Genomic DNA, 22612 nt, shown 5'->3' on the forward strand with positions numbered 1-22612 from the left:
CAGATGTGTCGCACCTTCACAAATGTAACAATTTTTTTTATAGTCAAATGTACCGCCATTTAGTTAACAATGCCTTTACTTTTAGCTCTACCCAACTGCGCTAAACTGGCGTACTTGCAGAAGAAGACCCCCTTTACCGTTTGCCAGACGGGGGAAGAGGTTAAAAAATGTATTTGTCTCGAATCGTTTGTGCAACACACTCCTGAACCACCACAATTCTATTAACAATTCCCCTTATTGTTAAAACCAGAAATCACAAGTTTTCAGACAAACACACAGACAATATAATCACATACAAAACAACCCAATCTAACCATAATATACCCCTTTCCAGGTTGTTTTTGGAGAACCTGACCTGCTAGACCTAGCTTTTTTATCAAAAAAACAGTTTCAGCAATTAGTCTTACCAATCCCGATCATCTCCAGACAGACAGCTTTTACACTTTAATCAAAATTGCTTACCTTTAGATGCGCGCGTGCAAACCTCTGTCTGCCTGAGAGAGGGACCGGGAGCGGATGTCGACCTGCAGCGTTCTAGACCATCCTGCCGACAACGCCAATCTAATGTGGTGGATGGACCGAAGCTTACACAGCAAACAAAGTGGTTTTAGTACCAAAGTTTTATTTACCCATAATCAAAAGTACAAAATTGGATTGGATTGCCCATGCAAACAGACAACGTCCTCCGGAGAGATGTGGATGATCGAAATCAAGCAAAATCATATTATAATATTGGTCTACTAGCCTTTTATATGTTTCCCTCATGTGTCAAGGTCCCGTTGTTTTGGACTTGTTTGCTCTGAAACATCCTTGAATCCCTTAGTCATAATTTACAATCAAAACATTTTGTAGAATTGTTAGCCCGGCCACAAGTTCAACTTTCACCTACATATGCTCTTCCAGTGATTCAGAGGCTTTTAGACAGACTTTGTTGTTGGACTAAAACAGACACAAAATATGGTATAAAGGTCAAAAATTCCACTACAACATGCACTTATTTTTGCTGTATTTATCTGGCACAAGTGGACAGCCGGTCCCTGAAAATAATGCCTTCGTCAAACCAGTCCGTGGTGCAAAAAATGTTGGGCACCACTTAGCTAGAGGTGGGCGAAATAATCGATTTATTCGGTGCATCGCAATTCGGACATGGACGATTATAAAATCGATTGGTAAACGTCAATAATCAATTTATTTATTGTAAATAAAGTCATACAAACAGTTCTTAAATTTGCCTGACTGCAGCGAGCCGCCTCACAGAGGAATCCCTCAAACTCCTTTATTATAGGGCACTTATGTTCCAGTTTTGCACACATTTTCATTATTTTAATAAATGTGGGCTCTAATTTAACTGTTTCTTATTAGAAATGCATTGTTTTTTGAAAAATTGCAAGTGATGAACGCTTATTTAGTGAAACAAAAAGAAATGTTAAACTGCATCAATTTTCATAAGTGAAAGATTGATTAATCGTAGCTCCTTAATGGTAATCAAATTGTGAGGTGCCCAAAGATTGCCAATTCTACTTAGAGCACTATTAACATGTATTTTTTTTCCCGTTTAGCTACCGAAATGTTTGAGGGACCCCGTTCCTCTGGGTCAGCAAGCTCTGGTAAGTTTAACCTATATGTGTGGGTTTATCCCATTTTATTTTTTCATAATGACTTATCAACATGTTTCAAAAATAAATTTTTAAATGATGTATTTGCTGTTCTACAGAACATTGTGTTGTAGCTAAGGGTAAAGATGGCTACAGGTTTTGCTGGTCCGGTCTGGTGTGCCAGCTTAATGGAACTTAATGAAGAATTTCTTGGAAACCGGTCGGACCGCTCTCTGTGCGGTCCAATTCAAAAAGTAAAAGTTTTGGCAGCTTCCGTAATTAAATGCATGGAACTGAGTTTTGTTTATTGAAAGCACAGGTGTAAATTGTTGGCAGTCGCCGCTCCAACCATTAGCTGTGTTGTCAGCATTTCATGTTAGCTATGACATCTTCGTTATTGATGTAGAAGATAAAGTGCATCAAAAGAGCTCATCTCCACTTTGTCCAGAACGTTGTTTTTGGCAGTCTTATGTAGCTCTCTCAAGTGCTACTGTATACTGAATTTCCCACACTACATCCTGCTGTTGTCGTTCGACGTCGCTCGCATTAAAGGCTTGAGAAAGTGGAGATGTGGTATTGATGAGGCAGGAGTTGAAGATAAAGTCCATCAGCAAGTTGTCATTCCAAAAGTGAGTTGAGTTTAGTAGCGCCATGATTAGCCGCCAAATGTTGTTATTAGTGTTCCCTGGAAACGGAACTCGGCGTAGTGAAGATTTTTGAAATATTGCCACAACATTCTTAATAGAAAATAAGACAAATACTGCACTGTGATACACAAACAGGCTTAATTTAAGGACTGCTTAACAGAGTAGAATGCCGTAATGCCCAGTAGTAATAATAAATAACAATAGATTTTATTCGTCACACACTTTTTATTTAAATACATCTTAACATGTTACAGAACAAAAACATATTAAAAGTGTAAAACCTTAGCCATTAAGACAGATACAATACTGAGACTAAAACACTATCAGAATCAGAATAGTTTTAATTGCCATTGTTTGAGAACAGGTTCACAAACTAGGAGTTTTTCTTGGTGCAATCGTGCAACATAGAAGACATATAAGACAGAATAGGTAATAAATGAGTGGGTTTTATAACAGTTTGACCATTTATTTTTGATGATTGAAAACAAATGTAGTTAACAGCTTTTTGTGTGAGCAATTACTCTGTGAGGACATTCAACAATGCTGCAACAAAGTTAACCACGATATGACATTTTGTATTGTTACATGATCCCTCCAAGAGAGTTGGCTTCCACACTTGAATAGCATAGACATTAAGGTTAGATAGGTAGATAAATGTAAATTTAGATAGGGGTATGTCGGTTATATTTTGGAAAGACGTTAATGTCCCTTGTATTCATGTTAGCGTTTAAGCCTGCTAGCCATTAGCGCGCTAGCTTGCTTCTCCAGTATATGGACAGCATCGACGGTCTGTGAATTTATGAAAGTGCGGTTATCTATCACGATTTCACGATCATTTGAATTTAAAACACTATTACCAACCTTACGGAGTTTTACCACAGCTTAATCATTAAAAGCTGTATGCATTACATTCCTCATCACACTTTTTCTTTCACTGCCCGTGTTGGAGCATCATTGTTTTCTTTCCAGCTGACTTGGAACAAGAGTGCACATATCGACAACCGACCATTCATGTCTATGAACAATCTAGAGTCTTCAACCAGTCTGTGTTTTAGGGAGGTGGAAAGAAAAACCTTGCTGACTTGTTCTGACTGATGCGTTCATTGCAACATGGTTTTCGCAGTTTCTCATGCTACTTATTTTGAAAACTAAAAAAGCGCCATTAGGCGTCTTCCTGTTATTTTAACTGCGTGCCCCTCTCTGCTTTAGACCCGCCATCTTCTCCAGTGCCAGAATATGTCTTCAAGCCCCCATCAAGACCAGACTTTGGCACAATGGGCAGGACAATCAAGCTGCAGGCCAATTTTTTTGAGATGGAAATCCCCAAACTGGAAGTGTACCATTATGATATTGACATCAAGCCAGAGAAATGTCCCAGGAGGGTCAACCGGTGCGTAGGAGTTTGTGCTGGCGTCTTTTCAATGATGCTGTCAAAATGAAACCATGATCATTTGTTTGTTTTTCCCCCCTCAGTGAAATCGTAGAGCACATGGTCCAGCACTTTAAAACACAAATCTTTGGGGATCGAAAGCCAGTATATGACGGCAGAAAGAATCTGTACACTGCCATGCCTTTGCCTATAGGCAGAGACAAAGTAAGTGATGTTTTATTAACGTGCAAAGACACAAGAACTTAGCCAAAAACATCTGTTTCTTTATTCTTTGCCCAGGTTGAGCTTGAGGTGACCATTCCTGGCGAGGGCAAGGACCGTAGTTTCAAAGTGTCTATCAAGTGGGTGTCTTGTGTTAGCCTGCAAGCGCTTCATGAGGCACTGTCAGGGCGGCTACCCAGCGTCCCTTTTGAGACCATACAAGCTCTGGATGTGGTCATGAGACATTTGCCCTCTATGAGGTTGGTTTGAACACAGGGAATAAAAAAAATGGTCACACATGCTTGGAGACCATGTTTCATAGTTTCGATTAGGAGTGTCCGGATGCCTGATGTTGAGTATCTAAAGCATGGTGTCCAAACTATGTGTCGTGGGCGAAATGCGGCTCCATTTTGGAAAGACGTCACATGTTTTAATAAGGAATCTGGCCCGCAGGGATTCTTCACCTGAAGTTTTTGAATCTGACAGAATTATTTTTTGCCACCGTCTTGAAGACTAGTGTAATTCAGGTTAATTACCATTAATTGCTCTTTGAAATCTACCCAGCACAGCACAATTCAAACAACCTTTTCCAGTATCGGCGCAAATAAACTAACACAAAAAGTCAACACACATGATCACACACAACACAACTTGCTCCCTGAACTTTGTAGATATTATAAAAAGAAATGTTCAAGCACAACATATAATACGAAAGTACACCCATTTAAATGCCCTGCAATGGATGTTGGGAGAAGTGCAAATCACTCCCTCCACATTTATCCACATTTGACGCATTTTCGCTGCTTTATATTTCTGATTGATTACGTCACAGAAGTAAACAACGGAGAAGTCGAGCTTTTACATTTTACATACTCTTAATATCCAATTATATTACGTATTCATTATATACATATACATATATATATATATATGTATAAGTGTGTGTGTGCGTGTGCACATCTATAGGTACATATACTGTATATCGGTGTGTGTGAGTGTAATTGTGTGTATGTATATATATATATATATATATATATATATACACACATAAATATTTACAAAAACAAACACAATCGCCTGATGAGTGGACAACCACGAAACATCCATGTTGGGATGAATCTTTGGTCCATTTGACTCTTTTTCATACTACTATACATACAAATTCATATAAATACATATATATAATAATATGTACACATGTATATGTATAGGCTGAGGTTTGGACACCCCTGATCTAAAGATATTGGCTTGCATCTAAAATCTGTTTTAAGTGCTCCAATACAAGCGGTGCTGTCGCACTTTTATTTGTGCAAAGCTGTGCAGCCTGTTATCATTTAAGGCCTCATTCAAACTAAAAATAATTAGCAATTTTTTTGCCCTTTAATGGATTGTTTCATGTCAATGTGAACAGTGCAATTCTGAATCTTTCATACCTTCTCTTGGGTATGTCGATATGAATCAGATGTACGCGATGCAACTGCAGTGTGAACACTCCCATGCTGCGATCACGTCCATCCGACCAGAACGTCATCAACGTCTTAGCCAAAATAGAGGGTTACATAATAAATATAGTTGAAAAATGAGCAGAAAACTGGTGAAAATCATGTTTTAGGAACTTGCGTCAATGTTCCACCACTTCTGCCTCCAACTGCTGGCAGACACACTCTTTGGAGCAGACGGGACAGTAAAATATCACCGTTAACTTCCAGAGCCAAAAAACTTCTTTCTTCATTTTCTACACACAAGAAGATGTTGCCTTTGATAGCACCAAATCCTTTGAAATGGTCAGAAATGCGCCACTAATGAGACTAGAATGAAAGCCATGTGTACTTCCATAAATACTGCAGCACACGTAAAGTCAAGTCTGCACCCGGGTCAGATTGCCTTCACATTAGACATCAATTTTTTTTTTGTAATGTACATAAAAAGATTGAATTTGACAAAAAGATTGAATTAGACATCCGACTCTGCAGTGTGAACGCAGCTTAAATGTCCTCCACTAGAATACAAGAACAGACCAAACTTATAAACATGGTACGCTTGAAGGTACTGGGAGAGAGTAGCGACACAACAGCTAAGCACACAATAGCACACAAGCTAGATATACGTGTCTTTAAACAATAAAACAGTCTAAGAACAGCACATCTGTCAATATGAACAAGTATCAAATATTACAGTTAAACATTACTCACACATACAAGGTCTCCAAGGCAGATACATGTTAGACCATATCAGGTATCAAGTGTGTTTGCATCATTCAACTGACATCATTATTTTGGCCACTTGATGTCTCACAAAAACAATTACCACTCCACTTCAACTAAAAACTGCCAAAGTCTATTCCAGAGGGTTAAAAAATAGGTTAGTGTTTTTAATATGTACTATTGTTTTCTGTTTGACTAATTTTCACTTGATCAAGCCTTTTCTTGCCCAAATGTGGGATCTGAGCAGATGATGTCGTTGTGGCTTGTGCGGCCCTTTGAGACAATTGTTATTAAGGACTGTGAAGTTCAACTTTTATTGATTGATTCTAACATTTCACAATACAAAATGATATCAGTATTGCATGGGATGTGAGCAAAGTTGTATCTGGACACTCTTATTTCCAGCAGCAATCATGTAACCAAATTAATAAATAATGTGACACTTTTGCAGGTATACTCCAGTGGGCCGCTCTTTCTTCACCCCCTCCGAGGGCTGTTCGAACCCCCTGGGCGGTGGTCGAGAGGTGTGGTTCGGCTTCCACCAGTCCGTCAGGCCTTCTCTTTGGAAAATGATGCTCAACATTGACGGTACATTTCAAACGTAATGAATCTGGAGTATCACTTCATTCAAATGTTGTCCTGTTGCAGTTTCCGCCACCGCTTTCTACAAAGCCCAGCCTGTAATAGAGTTCATGTGTGAGGTCTTGGATTTCAAAAGCATAGAAGAACAACAGAAGCCCTTAACAGACTCTCAAAGAGTTAAATTTACCAAAGAAATCAAAGGTACTGTGTTTAATACATTTTAACGGGGTCCTGTGATGATTTTTGTCTTTTCAATATTGGATAATCGTGTTACACGATGTCCAAGTCAAGTCATAAGGTTGGTGAATTTGGTTGTGAGCTTGCACAGAGTTTTGTATGCCTCTGAACCTAAGGGGTTGGGTTTTTTTTTTTACCGTGGGCCATTTGTGACGGTTTCCAAGCTAGCAAATGAAACCACGCCCTATTCTCTCCAAATGTATCATAATGTATCTTTTGAAAATGTACGCTGTTTAGATATTTATCATGATTTTTTCACTGCTATTTTTTAAAGGAATGTTCAAAAATAAACGTCGTTATACAGCTTCAACAATAGGTACACCTGCACGCCCTTCGATTGATTCAGACTGCATAAAAAAAGATGCTTTGAACAGCATTTATGTCACTGCATGTTGGTGTTATTATATAGATGCTGCGATTAGATGAAAATAATTCTTAATCCTACATTTTTTTGTGTTTTCTCTCATAGCTTGAAGCAGGAGATATTTCCCTTCTGGCTGAGAGCTTGACTCAATGTCCAAATAAATACTTCCTGTGACGCTGTGACATCACAACGTAGCCAGACTGCAAATGCATTAACCTTATGATTTGACGCTTTGGCATTGTTTAAGACGAGTATTTAACATTGTAACAACATTTCTAAGTAAAAAAAAATGACACATTTAATCACCCTTTAACTTGTTTGGACTGCAGATATCGAGGCTTCTGAAAAAATAGTCCTGTAGACAATAATCTTTGGTTCCATCATGCCATGCAGGCTTAAAGGTGGAGATCACACATTGTGGACAAATGAAGAGGAAGTACAGAGTTTGCAATGTGACCAGAAGACCAGCCAGCCATCAAACGTATGAATAATCTTGAACGTATTTATTATTCCCCCCTCTGCTGGCTCATGCCGTGTTTTTCCGTTCTCCTCACCTCCACCTGGTCCCCCATGCTTCTCTCAGGTTCCCTTTGCAGCAAGAGAACGGCCAAACTATTGAATGCACGGTGGCGCAGTACTTTAAAGATAAGTACAAGCTCATGCTGCGATACCCCCACCTCCCATGTTTACAAGTGGGACAGGAGCAGAAGCATACTTACCTTCCCTTAGAGGTAAACAACATGGACCTTTTTGATTTCATAAGTTTCTTATACATCAGCAGTTTTGTTCAGCGCCTCTTTTGTATTTGTAGGTGTGTAATATTGTAGCAGGACAGCGCTGCATCAAAAAACTGACGGACAATCAGACCTCCACTATGATCCGTGCCACTGCCCGATCGGCCCCGGACCGTCAGGATGAGATTAGTAAATTGGTGAGTACCCGATGATAAATTCAATCGTGACAACAGAATTTTATGGTTTGAAATTATCGTATTGATTCTAATATAAGACAAACTCTTTTTCAAGACATGTTTTGGGTAAAGACACAATAAGACAAAACATTGATAGATTGTGTGAAAAAAAATTATACAGTATATAATCAGCACCAAGTAAGTTTTAGGAAAAAATATTATTTTCCATTTATTAGTCACACAGGACTATAAGCTGCAGATGTAAATGTTGCAAAATGAGTTATTTACGCCGAGATATTTTTATACATTTTTATTTGATTGTTTCCAAACTGTGTCTGTAACACGGCAGTAAAACAGCTGATCAAACAAAACATAAGTCATGGTCATGGACTTACTAGCTAAGGAAGTTACTCACTCAATAAATCCACAGTAAAGTTTTAGTGAATTTACTGAGGAATTTTTGAAACTGAAACAATACAAAAAGAATGCCGTTGTAAGTTAGTAATACTAACACAGACACATGTTAACGTTTTAGCATATTATATTTAGCAATGCTCGCTTCATTACATTAAAATAGCACGTACAAACATGCATGAAAACATTCTTACAGACATCACACATGGGACCCTTTAGTAAGTAAGAATTGTTTTACTTATATTGTAAAACTTTTAAATGTTGCTTGCAGTGATGAATAAAGAATCAATAGGAGTAGAGATTAGGGGTGTAACAGTGTTGGAGATACTGCGATATTTCTGTTTCAAAGTCTTCACAATAATGCCGTGACGCGTGACTGTATCAAATAAAAACTTGGTGTATAGTCTTTTCTGGTGCTCTGTTAAACCCTTTTGGTTCATCCTAGATCAGGGGTCACCAACCCAGTGCCCGTAAGGACCAGATGAGTCACCCGCTGGCCTGTTCTAAAAATAGCTCAAATAGCAGCACTTACCAGTGAGCTGTCTCTATTTTTTTATTTATTTACTAGCAAGCTGGTCTTACTTTGCTTGACATTTTTAATTCTAAAAGAGACAAAACTCAAATAGAATTTGAAAATCCAAGAAAATATTTGAAAGACTTGGTCTTCAACTTGTTTAAATAGATTCTTTTTATTTTTTTATTTTTTTTTATTTTTTTACTTTGCTTCTTATAACTTTCAGAAAGACAAATTTAGAGAAAAAATACAACCTTAAAAATGAATTTAGGATTTTTAAACACATATACCTTTTTACCTTTTCAATTCCTTCCTCTTCTTTCCTGACAATTTAAAGCAATTTTCAAGTAAAAAAAATATATATATATAGTGTGTGAATGTCAGTGTGAATGTTGTCTATCTGTGTTGGCCCTGCGATGAGGTGGCGACTTGTCCAGGGTGTACCCCGCCTTCCGCCCGATTGTAGCTGAGATAGGCGCCAGCACCCCCCGCGACCCCAAAAGGGAATAAGCGGTAGAAAATGGATGGATGGATGGTGCTTAAACGTTGGCTGAGTCCGAAAATAAACTACATCTTCCAGAATCCTCTGGGCAGTGCGGGGCGGCAAGGTGGGGGCATGGAAAGTTGTAAGCAGGAAGTGAAGCTTTGATGAGAGGAATTTTTCTTGGCATTTCCTGGAAAAAATGTCATCAAAATCTTTCCATAACTATTTGAGTAATGTTGCTAACAAACAAACTCTGGTGAAAACAACCTTTTTGACGGAGGTAAAAAAAATGTTATGACTTCTGCAAAGCAAAGCGCACCACTTTCATCTCGGGGGTTTCTAAGGCGACACAGCCAGCCGGTCCCATTGCACCGCCCTAAAAAAATTTCAGCGTGAGAAATAGGATTAAATTGAACAACTACTTGATAAAACCTCTAGCCATTTTACCACCACTTGTCTCTCTCAATGTCATGGGGGGCAGCTGAAGCTTGTCCAGCTGCACTCTGGTGGAAGGCAGCGTATACCCTGGACAAGTGGCCACCTTGTAAACTGTCACCGAGAAAATATATTTCAAACCAGAAAAGCCAAACATCAGTTTGTGAGGTGTTTACATATTTAAAAGTTAGATAGTAAGGTAGGGCTGCAACGTTTAGCCGACAATTATATTTGTCGACAATAGTCGTGATGTCATCACTCGTGTTTTTTCCAGGCAAAAACGCCACCAGTGATAACATTTAAAGTTTGAGGATGTTTACTGTTATTCTTGTTATAAAAACATGAATATTTTACTGATTTTGCAAAACAGACCTTGTTTTTCTGGTTGTACATTTGTGATACTCCAGTGTTGAAAGCAGAGACATGATGTTGGACATTTGGAGGGAGGGAGACATGATGTCACGCCAAATTTCTTCCCTCTACAAAAACCTCCCCCCCACATTTACTTCCGGGGTCATGATTAATACAGATGTTTTGTTAATGCTATATTATAAAAATATAACGCTATATTATAAAAATATAACGCTATATTATAAAAATACAGACGTTTTGTTAACGCTATATTATGAAAAAAATTTAAAAAATGAAAAACAATTTACAAACACAAGCTATGGGATGACGTAAGAGGAAACGTGAGGAAACGTGACCCCGGAAGTAAATGTCTCATCCCATAGCTTGTGTTTCTAAATTGTTTTTTGAATTTTATTTTCTATAATATAGCGTTGACAAAACGTCTGTATTTTTATAATATAGCCTTATATTTTTTATAATATAGCGTTAACAAAATGTCTGTATTAATCATGACCCCGGAAGTAAATGGGGGGAAAGGTTTTTGTAGGGGGGAAGAAATTTGGCGTGACAGCCTCAACCTCAGTAAGAGTGTAAGCTTCTACCTTGCTAGCTAGCTAACGAGTGTGACTCAGTTGTGTGAAAAATACATTTTAACTATTAATTTGCCAAAGTCAGCTAGCTAAACTTTGTCTACATCAATTCAAGTATGTTTTAAAATAGCATCAATTTGCAATGCCATAAAAAAAGTAACTTTAACAAACGCACATGCGCGCGTTAACACACACATACAGAGACAGACAGGCACCAATGGTATCATAAGATTAAAGGCCTACTGAAACCCACTACTACCGACCATGCAGTCTGATAGTTTATACATCAACGATGAAATCTTAACATTGCAACACATGCCAATACGGCCTTTTTAATTTACTAAATTGCAATTTTAAATTTCCCGTGACGTTTTCAACAGGAAACTTCGGAATGATGACGCGTGCGGACATTTTTTTTTAGCCCGGTCCAAGCTATTAGTAGTCTGCTTGAATCGCGAAATTACAGAGTATTGTGGACATCTGTGTTGCTGAATCTTTTGCAATTTGTTCAATTAATAATGGAGAAGTCAAAGTAGAAAGATGGAGGTGGGAAGCGGTGTATTGCGGCTGCCTTTAGCCACACAAACACAGCCGGTGTTTCCTTGTTCAAAATTCCCAAAGATGAAGCTTTACAATGGAACAGAGCGGTCAAGCGAACATGTCAACCGGCAGGTTTCGATGAGAAAATTGTGGTAATAAGTCGGTTCTTACCGTAGTTATGATTGTAAACAATGTGAGGATGTGAGAAGCCCTCACACCGGTGACGTCACGCACACATCGTCTGCTACTTCCGGTAAAGGCAAGGCTTTTTATTAGCGACCAAAAGTTGCGAACTTTATTTTTTGATGTTCTCAACTAAATCCTTTCACCAAAAATATGGCAATATCGAGAAATGATCAAGTAGGACATATAGAATGGACCTGCTATTGCCGTTTAAATGAGAAAATCTCATTTCAGTAGGCCTTTAAACATACAATTTATAGCCAACATGTTAATAATGCATCAAAGATCTGATTCTACACATTGAGTCTATTAGACTGCTAAAACTGCCAAGAGCTAATCCATCGTCAATATACCAGTGTGCAGCTTTTTAAACGTCACAAAATTATTTTCTTTTAGTGGAAGTTAGATTTGTTCTTTTGTTTGTTTTCATTGCTGCTATTTAATTCTTTTTTTTTTAAATTACATAAACAATGTTAATGATAGGGCTTCACGGTGGCAGAGAGGTTAGTGCGTCTGCCTCACAATACGAAGGTCCTGAGTAGTCTGGAGTTCAATCCTGGGCTCGTGATCTTTCTGTGTGGAGTTTGCGTGTCCTCCCCGTGATTGCGTGCGTTCCCTCCGTGTACTCCGGCTTCCTCCCACTTCCAAAGACATGCACCTGGGGATAGGTTGATTGGCAACACTAAATTGGCCCTAGTGTGTGAATGTGAGTGTGAATGTTGTCTGTCTATCTGTGTTGGCCCTGCGATGAGGTGGCGACTTGTCCAGGGTGTAAACCGCCTTCCACCCGATTGAAGCTGAAAGAGGCACCAGCGCACCCCGCGACCCCAAAGGGAATAAGTGGTAAAAAATGGATGGATGGAATCAATGTTAATAGTTTTTATTAGCACTTTCCCTTTCCTTTCTTTTAATTCGACATTTTATTAGTGATTTTAATGTTTGTAACAGATAAATGAGCAGCACAGTTCCAGTATAAATAAATATTTATGAATGAATTAGTCATCTCTGTTTTTGTAAGCACATGCCTGAAAAAAATCTGCATTTAGAAGTCGATGAATAATTAGAGCGATTAAATATACGTACGCTTTATTATCTGATTAGTGGTCTAATCGTTAAGATAATTCTTGACTAATCAACTATCAAAATAATGGTTGGTTGCAACCCTATTGTTAGGTTACATTTCCTAGAAACAGCATATTTATTATAGATTTTGGATTTTAACCAATACTTTTGCTGATATCAGACCAACATCTGATATTAAAATCAGACCTGGACGCCCCTGGTTGTTTTGTTAGCTTGGCCAACCTTTTGAGACACCTTTTTTCTGGCAATTTTCTGTCACGCTCAAGCTATCTAGGTTGTGTGTGCGTCTGCGTGTGCGTGCGCGTGTGCGTGAGGGAAGCTCTGTGTGGCTTGGGGAGAAGTTGTTTTTCACACTTGTTGGTTTTCATGCATACATTTTTTGATAGCAAATATAGGACTACCGGTAGTTGACGCATCTTTTTTTTTTTTTTACATTTGCAAAACGTGGTATTTAGTATTAAAGTGATTGTATCAGAGAACTTACCTTGACAGAGGTAAACATGCCTACGAGAACAATTTAAGACCATGCTGACTTATTTTATTAGCAGAGCAGAGTCAAGTAGAGGGCAACATTTAAGATTCAATTTTCTTTGTTTTTAGATGAGAAGCGCCAACTTCAACACTGACCCTTATGTCCGCGAATTTGGAGTGATGGTGAGGGATGAGATGACCGAAGTGAACGGCCGGGTTCTCCAGGCACCATCCATTCTGTACGGAGGCAGGGTATGTTCATCGCAGTCAATAATTTCAAGAATGTTGTTAACAGCCTGTCTGTTCTTCGAGGACTGAGAAATGTCGCTTAGGTTGGCTTTTTTGCAGAATAAGGCAATAGCTACGCCAATCCAGGGAGTGTGGGACATGAGAAACAAGCAGTTTCACACCGGCATTGAGATTAAAGTGTGGGCCATTGCTTGCTTCGCTCCACAAAGACAGTGCACTGAACTTCTGCTAAAGTGAGTCACATGCACAGCTTAATGCACTGAGCAAGTATACAACTAAAACAACGGTCCTGTCTTCCAGAGCATTCACGGATCAGCTCAGGAAGATCTCTCGGGATGCAGGCATGCCCATCCAAGGCCAGCCCTGCTTCTGTAAGTACGCCCAGGGCGCAGACAGTGTGGAGCCCATGTTCAGACACCTCAAGTACACGTACCAGGGCCTGCAACTGGTTGTTGTCATCTTGCCGGGGAAGACGCCTGTCTATGGTGAGGGAGCCGCTCTTATCTTTGTCTTAGTTCATGCAGTATTGTATGCTCACCTTCAATTCACGGATCTTTGATGTAGCTGAGGTGAAGCGTGTCGGAGATACAGTCCTTGGCATGGCCACACAGTGCGTGCAGGTGAAGAATGTCCAAAAGCCGACGCCACAGACACTTTCCAACCTCTGTCTGAAGATCAACGTCAAGCTGGGCGGCGTCAACAACATCCTTCTCCCCCAGGGCCGGTCAGAGGAAATCTTCCTACGCCAACTCATCCTACTGATGTTTCCGTGCCTAATCTTACCTCTACTTGAATCTTTTTTTAGGCCCTTGGTGTTTCAACAGCCTGTCATCTTTCTTGGTGCAGATGTAACACACCCTCCTGCAGGAGATGGCAAGAAGCCCTCTATTGCCGCTGTAAGGAACACATTCCTGAGTATTGAGTAGAACCTTCGCTCAACAGTCCTTACTTTTCTTCCTCAGGTTGTTGGCAGTATGGACGCCCATCCCAGCCGATACTGTGCCACGGTTCGGGTACAGCAGCATCGCCAGGATATCATCCAAGACCTAGCCACCATGGTGAGAGAGCTTCTCATTCAGTTCTACAAGTCCACACGTTTCAAGCCCACACGGATCATCTACTACCGCGATGGCATCTCCGAGGGCCAGTTTAACCAGGTGACGCATAATGCTCTTTTGTTTAACAAACATTCAATCCATTGCTAATTCTCTCTCCTTGATTTTGATTGCTACCCACAGGTTCTTCAACATGAGCTTCTGGCAATCCGAGAGGCTTGCATCAAGCTAGAGAAAGACTATCAGCCTGGCATTACGTTTGTCGTGGTCCAGAAAAGACACCACACCAGATTGTTCTGTACGGACAGGAACGAGAGGGTCTGTATCTTTCATCCATCCATCCATCCATCCATTTTCTACCACTTATTCCCTTTCGGGGTCACGGGGGGCGCTGGCGCCTATCTCAGCTACATGCACCTGGGGATAGGTTGATTGGCAACACTAAATTGGCCCTAGTGTGTGAATGTGAGTGTGAATGTTGTCTGTCTATCTGTGTTGGCCCTGCGATGAGGTGGCGACTTGTCCAGGGTGTACCCCGCCTTCCGCCCGATTGTAGCTGTATCTTTCAGTCATTATTAAAAATAAGGGGCTCAATAATTATCATGTCGATTAGGGAATTATGACTTCAAACCCATAATCCAATAACATTAAAAAAAAAAAGCTCTGACAACCGCATAAAAAATGGAAATAAAAAACGCTCCATATAGATGCGTTAGAGTGAATAAAATCTAGCTGTCTTCCTCTGTAGGACTTTACAAACTGCCCTCAAAGTCACCGGACCACTTTTTCAGCATGCCAGCACCTTATGAAATGACTAAGTCGAGGTATTTAATAAAAATACAATCATGTTTAACGCATATAGATTTCCTTCTTTCATGAAGAAAATTCCCCCTCTTTATCCCTTAATTGTCAAAATAAATTAAACCAGAACCAAGGATATTAGTTGTTGTATTACTTTATTTAGATGCCTCGCATTGATTGGAATCAGACAGGAGTCACAGTTGTGCTGATAAGTTCCGCAACTTTGAATTTACTTTGTGGAGGGAAAAAAAAGTCCTCCTCACTTTCCAATATGAAATGAAAGTGGATGTTTTTTACCTGTTTATTTGTCCAGCTTCCATTTTTATACGCTTTACAAGGAATGCATTGGAAGCTAACTCCGTAGCTCGCTAGCTTGTGTGCGTTAGTAATTGGAGACCCTTATCTTCTTAACGCAGACAGGATGGAGCTGCACTTTTTTTGTGAAGACAGGAACTGTGTGCTGGGGGCGAAAATTAAAACAAGAAGTGCTTCTCGCGTTCCTGCCGGTGTTTTTTTTCTTAATGCTGAACTCGCAGCAGCCAGCATCATCTCATAAGATCCTTTGGTGCCATGAATTTCTCTCAAGAGATGAAAGTTATGTTATAGTGCAGCTTGATGATGGCTAATCTTGTAAGTATTTTTTAATGCCTGGCTGGCGGTTGACGGACACACCATCCCTGGCTGACCGGTAGCTCGCGATCCACCTAATGGCGTAAACAAACATGGTGCTGGTCGTGCCGTTGGTCTGTTTCTCTACTCTTAAGAGGAAAACTCACGTGTGACGCCTGCCCCACATGCCCTGCAAACACTTAGGGAGGGAAGACCAAAAAAAACCCACCTGGCTTCGACACATCAAACCTAACAAGCGACTTGCTTGAAAAAGAAGCTGTCTGTGCCATATTCTGGTGCTCACTGAATGCAGACTGTAACAATCACTCGTCTGTAAAATTGTGCAAGTAACATTCTTGTTAGTAATGAAGCATCCTGACAGAAGCCTCTGACGCTCTTCTAACTTTATTGCCCACCACTGTTGGCACCACAACACTAGCCCAGCCAACAAAAATACACCACTTACTCGAGCAAGGTTACATTCAAGAACAACGGAATTCTGTGCAATAAACATTATAACTCAAATAAGTCCTTTTTTACACATTCTTTATGTTCTATATTGCTGCAAAAAATATCACAATTTGTTGTCGTTTTTCTTCCTTTTGAACATATTTCTTTAATTAATATCACTAAAATATCTAAATTACCCATCTGTTCAACTTGAATGTCACAAAAGTCCATTAAAAGGCATTTGGCTGTTTTTTTTGTTTTTGCAAAAATGTGCATGTTTTATATTTTTTTTAAGTCATCTGCACCATTTTTAAGTACCAATTTGGTTAACTCGCATCGGCTAAAATTTACACAATACCCATCTATAATGAGGACATGTTTGCCAGACTATAGTAGTGATGTCATATTCTGTTAGTACAAATCTACAGGGACAGTTTGTCAAATCCACCTTTGTTTGACTCTACACTACACTCTAATCTCCATCCATCCTTTTTCTTTTGCCTATCCGAAGTCGGGCTGCGGGGGCAGTAGCCTAAGCATAGAAGCCCAGACTTCCCTCTCCTCAGCTAGCTCCTCCCGGGGGATTCCGAGCCAGCCTGGAGACATGGTCTTCCCAACGTGTCCTGGCTCCTACAGGTCGGACATGCTCTAAACACCTCCCCAGGGAAGCGTCCAGGTGGCATTCTGACCAGATGCCCGAACCACCTAATCCGTCTCCTCTCCATGTTGCGGAGCAGCGACTTTACTCTTAAGCTCCTCCTGGATGACTGAGCTTCTCACTCTACGTCTAAGGGAGAGAGCCCTGCCACCTGACGAAGGAAACTCATTTCCTCTAATCTCCATTTACCAAAACAATAGATATAAATAAGTTATCGGTCTTAAAACGCGGGATGTTAGCGGTATCAACTTGGTAAAAAATATTGTGCATTTGCAGTGTTATTGCTTTTTCACGTTTTATGGTCTAAATGTATTTTTGTTGCATTTATACAGGTGGGAAAGAGTGGAAACATTCCTGCAGGCACCACCGTAGACACCAAAATCACTCACCCATCGGAATTTGACTTCTACCTTTGCAGTCACGCTGGCATACAGGTAAGTTCTACATTAACTCTTTTTGGCCGTGTGTGCAAAAATCAATAACAACAACGAGCGCACGTATTGTGATGAGAGTGACATCATTGAAACAATAAGTGGCACATTAGTAACATTAAAAGAAACAATTAAGAGCAAATAAACATGTTTCTTAATATATACTTGACAATTAAATACCATATTTTCCGAAACCATAGGGCGCACCATATTTATAAGGCGCACTGCCGATGAATGGTCTATTTTCAATCTGTTTGCATATATAAGAAGCACCGGATTATAGGGCGCATAAAGGGACTCTCATATATATATATATATATATATATATATATATATATATATATTTTTGTATATATATATATATTTATATATATATGTATGTATATATATATATATATATATATGTATGTGTATATATGTATGTATGTATATATATATATGTATGTACATTTGTATATATATGTATGTACATATATGTATGTACATATGTATATATATGTGTGTATATATACATGTATGTATATATATATGTATGTGTGTGTGTGTGTATATATATATATATATATATATATATATATATATATATATATATATAATTTTTTTCTAAATAAAAAACAATGGTGGTTATTTGGTCAAAATGTTGCATAGAATATATTTTACAGATCATCTTCAAGCCACTATCTGAAAATATCTTCCGGAACTGCCTTTATGTGGGCGGTCTTATTTACGTGACTTACCTTTGGCCGCGTCTTTTCCTCGTCGTCTTTGTTGTACCGGTGTAGCGTGCAAGATGGAGCTAACTGTTTTAATGACACTCAGACTTTACTTAAATAAATAACAGAGCAGCATTTACTCACCCGGCGGAAATGTGTCCCGTGAAGAACCGTCCGATCTAAACTCTAATAACTTAAGTTCTTTAGGTGAATAATATAATCTAACAACACCGATATGTTTTAGCGCTTTCATGGCGAGTTTACTGTTAGATATAAGTAAGAACTTTACACTACTTAATATTATAAATGGCAACAGCGGAGGCTGAATGTCCCATAACAAGAAGATAGAGAAAAAGAAGAAGCCTATCGACTTTGTTGTCGACAGAACTACAAAGGCGGACTCGCGCAATTTTTCAAGATTTATGAAGATCCCAAATACAGATCAGCAAGTATCAGAAGGTAAGAAAAATTGCTTTTGCATAATATTGCGAAACAAAAAGCCAAATTATGTCTTACCTAATAAACACACTGTAGTAATACTCGTATGTTTAATATGCCGACAATCAACTAAGTGGAACGGCTTCATAGCTTACCAAAGTCGTACTAAAACATTTTGATAGATTTTTGACCGCCGTGTATAATGTTCTATGGAACATATAAAATGTTGGTGTTTACTTGAGTGATATTGCCATCTTACCTCTTACCAGTATCTCTTATTTTTGACTGCCATCTACTGGTCACTTTTATCACCATGTATCAAATAAAATTGCTTCGACGTCGGTGAGCAAAACCAGAATTATTCTGTAGATTAATCACACCGGGTTATTAGGCGCACTGTCGAGTTTTGGGGGGAAAAAAGGATTTTAAGTGTGCCTTATAGTCCGGAAAATGCGATACATTTTGTGTATGCAAAAAGAAGTGACTGTGCTACAGATGATATTTTTTTTTAAAAACAGTGCCTGTGTCTGAAAACAAGAGATGTAACCAAATCAATGGTCTTCGACAGGAGTGGTTTCATGAAGTGAAGTGAAATCTTTGGTTGGATGTTGGGGGGGCGGTATAGCTAGGTTGGTAGAGTGGCTGTGCCAGCAACTTGAGGGTTGCAGGTTCGATCCCCGCCTCTGCCATGCTAGTCACTGCCGTTGTGTCCTTGGGCAAGACACTTTACCCACATGCTCCCAGTGCCGTTGTGTCCTTGGGCTAGACACTTTACCCACATGCTCCAAGTGCCACCCACACTGGTTTATATATAACTTAGATATTGGGTTTCACTATGTAAAGCGCTTTGAGTCGCTAGAGAAAAAGCGCTATATAAATATAATTTACTTCACGTTTTTATTTATTTAAATGTCTTGAAATACACATGAACATTGATCGAACACACTTTGCTTATCAGAAGCAGAAGACATCTTTCAGTCAGCAATTTATGGAGCCAGAACACTGCCAGTAAGATGTGGTATCCCCAAAAAAATTCACATTGTAGAATTTTTTTTATTAGCATCAAAACAGGTTTTGGCAACAAATAAATACAAACACTGAAAAAAATACAACATTTTTGGTAGATGTTTTTTTTAATCGAATCATGACATGTTTCCGATGCCAATATTCATATTTATATTCATATATTCAAAGCACTTTGGTCAACTTCGTGACCTTTGCAATATGTTTTATATATGCAGTAGATTGCAGCACTGAGAGATTATTAGGATATAGTTCTGTTATTTATTAAATGTTTAATTTATCACTATGTATAAACTCTCTTTACAAAGCAGATGAAATAACTTTAGTTATTACTCATATTAGTTAGTTATGATGCAGTTTATGAAGGATTTGTTATGATTGCTTTTTAATAATAAAAAAAAATGTATCCAGGCAGTCAACCATCAGCTTCGCTCACTTGATGATGATGTTCTGTAGTTAGATGTCCTCTCAGAAACACACCTGTGAAGGAAGTCCAGATGTCCCACAAAGGCAGAGATCTTCTTGGTCTTTCTTGTTAAATTACATATGTCAAAATATGCAACGAATACTCAGTTATTATTTTTAAGATTTTTTAATGTAATTGTTAAAGGAAATGTGTCCTCTAAAAGTCCAGACTAGTTTTTGTAATTAATGTTAAATAATCCCTCAGCCCTACATTGAAGCAGTTGATGTTTTGAAAATGTGTTGCAGGTTGTACTGTCAAATGAACATGTAAATATTATGCGGAATATCACTTAGGGCAGTGGTCCCCAACCACCGGGCTCGATTGGTACCAGGCCGCGGAATAATTTTTTATAATTGTTTTTAAAAAATTATTATTATTATTATTTTTTTAAATTAAATCAACATACAAAACACAAGATAAACTTTCAACAAAAATGCCACAGGAATTAAACAGGGTATTGAATGATGTCGTTAAAGTTATTAACCACATTAAAGCACACGCCCTTAACTCGCGCCTGTTTGTGCAGCTTTGTGAGGAGATGGACGTGGCACACAGACGCCTTCTCTTATACACAGAAATAAGATGGTTATCCCGTGGGAAATCACTGGCCAGAGTATTTGAATTACGTGAGCCACTGCAAAGATTCCTTTCAGAAAAGAAGTCACCGCTGGCAGAACATTTCAGTGACGAGGAATTGGTCGCAAAACTGGCTTACTAATGCGACATATTCAGCTTGTTTAATGAACTCAATCTGTCACTTCAGGGAAAAATGACAACTGTATTAAATTGGGAGCTACAGTTGTGATCAAAATTATTCAACCCACACAATTTTGGTGTTTTAGCAAGTCGGACATTTATTCCGTATTTTGTTTATAGTCATATCAAATAAAGATGTGTCAAATAGACAAATGCAACTTAAATTGTAACAATGTATTTTACAAAATACCAAAAAAGGAAATTTTTCTTAATATCTCATTGACAAAATTATTCAACCCCCTAGTTACATGCATCTTTAGTACTTAGTGGAACACCCTTTGGCAGTAATTACATCCTTCAAACGTGATACATAACCGGACACAAGCTTCTTACAACGATCTACAGGTATTTTAGCCCATTCCTCTTGGGCAAAGGCCTCCAGTTCATTCATATTCTTGGGCTTGCGTGCTGCAACTGCCTTCTTCAAGTCCCACCACAGGTTTTCTATAGGATTTAGGTCTGGCGACTGTGAAGGCCACTCCAGAGTCTTCCAGCCCTTCTTCTGCAACCACTCTGATGTTGATTTGGATGTATGCTTGGGATCGTTGTCCTGTTGGAAGGTCCAACGTCTCCCAAGCCTCAGCTTCATCACTGACTTCATGACATTTGCAGCTAATATATCCTGGTAGGAAATAGAATTCATAATGCCTTGAACGCGCTGGAGATTCCCGGGACCTGAGGCAGAGAAACAGCCCCAGAGCATGATTGACCCCCCACCATGCTTAACAGTAAGCAAGGTATTCTTCACTTGGTAAGCTTAACTTTTTTCTCCTCCAGACATAACGTTGATTCATAGGCCCAAGAGTTCCAGTTTTGTCTCATCGCTCCATAGAACAGTTTCCCAAAACCTTTGGGGTTTGCCCGGATGATTTTTGGCATACTGGAGTCTATTTTCCTTGTGCCTGGTAGTCAGAAGTTGGGTGCGCCTGGGAGTTCTGGCATGGAGGCCTTCATCTCGTAGTGCGCGCCTTATTGTCTGGGACGAAACCTGCGTTCCCCCCTCTGCAATGTCCTGTTGTAGTTCCTCAGCTGTTACCCGGGGGTTTTTCACCACTGTACGCTTCAAATACCGGACAGCAGTTGCACACAGCATCCTCTTTCTACCACGCGCAGGTAGTGTTTCCACTGTGCCTTTAGCTTTAAACTTGCGAATTATGCTCCCAACTGTGTCTCTTGGAATCTGTAATGTCTTTGCTATTTTCTTATATCCATATCCTTTCTTATGAAGAGAAATTACCTCCTCTCTTGACTTCTCTGACCACTCCCTGGACTTCACCATGTTGCAAATACACCATTGACCATCTGCAAGAAGCTGAGCGTCACAGTCTATTTCAATCACTTTAATTGTTGCTCGTTATGGTTCTAATCACATCTACAGGTGTTTTCAACACCTGATTGAAAAGACCTTATTCAAATTCTATTCTTAAGACTTATGATCTTCAAGGGGTTGAATAATTTTGTCAATGAGATATTAAGAGAAATGATGGTATGTTACAAAATATAATGTTGTAATTCAAGTTGGATTTGTCTATTTAACGCATCTTTATTTAATATGACTATAAACAAAATACGGAATAAATCTCCAACTTGCTAAAACACCAAAATTGTGTGGGGGTTGAATAATTTTGATCACAACTGTAAAGTAGCTGCATTTAAAATCAAACTGGATTTGTGGGCACGGCGTGTGAACAAAGGCATATTGGACACGTTTCAAACATTGGCGGTGTTTTTGCGTGAGACTGAGCCTGCGCCTTCATTCACCAAGCTG

General features: G+C 39.2%; 1 protein-coding gene across 1 annotated transcript in view; it reads left to right on the forward strand.

Moving 5' to 3' along the window:
• The window catches only part of ago2 (argonaute RISC catalytic component 2), a 50559-nt gene that overhangs the window by 22287 nt on the left and 5660 nt on the right, over positions 1–22612 (forward strand). Inside the window, exons 2-18 of the mRNA XM_061882398.1 lie at positions 1560–1607; positions 3452–3632; positions 3716–3836; positions 3912–4093; positions 6489–6625; positions 6686–6820; positions 7614–7701; positions 7804–7951; positions 8032–8151; positions 13325–13447; positions 13544–13677; positions 13745–13929; positions 14009–14168; positions 14250–14340; positions 14407–14601; positions 14683–14817; positions 17350–17451. Coding sequence (XP_061738382.1) covers positions 1560–1607; positions 3452–3632; positions 3716–3836; positions 3912–4093; positions 6489–6625; positions 6686–6820; positions 7614–7701; positions 7804–7951; positions 8032–8151; positions 13325–13447; positions 13544–13677; positions 13745–13929; positions 14009–14168; positions 14250–14340; positions 14407–14601; positions 14683–14817; positions 17350–17451 — 2285 coding nt within the window. The remainder of the gene's footprint in view (positions 1–1559; positions 1608–3451; positions 3633–3715; positions 3837–3911; positions 4094–6488; positions 6626–6685; positions 6821–7613; positions 7702–7803; positions 7952–8031; positions 8152–13324; positions 13448–13543; positions 13678–13744; positions 13930–14008; positions 14169–14249; positions 14341–14406; positions 14602–14682; positions 14818–17349; positions 17452–22612) is intronic.

Source organism: Nerophis ophidion, linkage group LG21, assembly GCF_033978795.1.
Source record: "Nerophis ophidion isolate RoL-2023_Sa linkage group LG21, RoL_Noph_v1.0, whole genome shotgun sequence".
In the NCBI taxonomy this organism is placed as follows: Eukaryota; Metazoa; Chordata; class Actinopteri; order Syngnathiformes; family Syngnathidae; genus Nerophis; species Nerophis ophidion.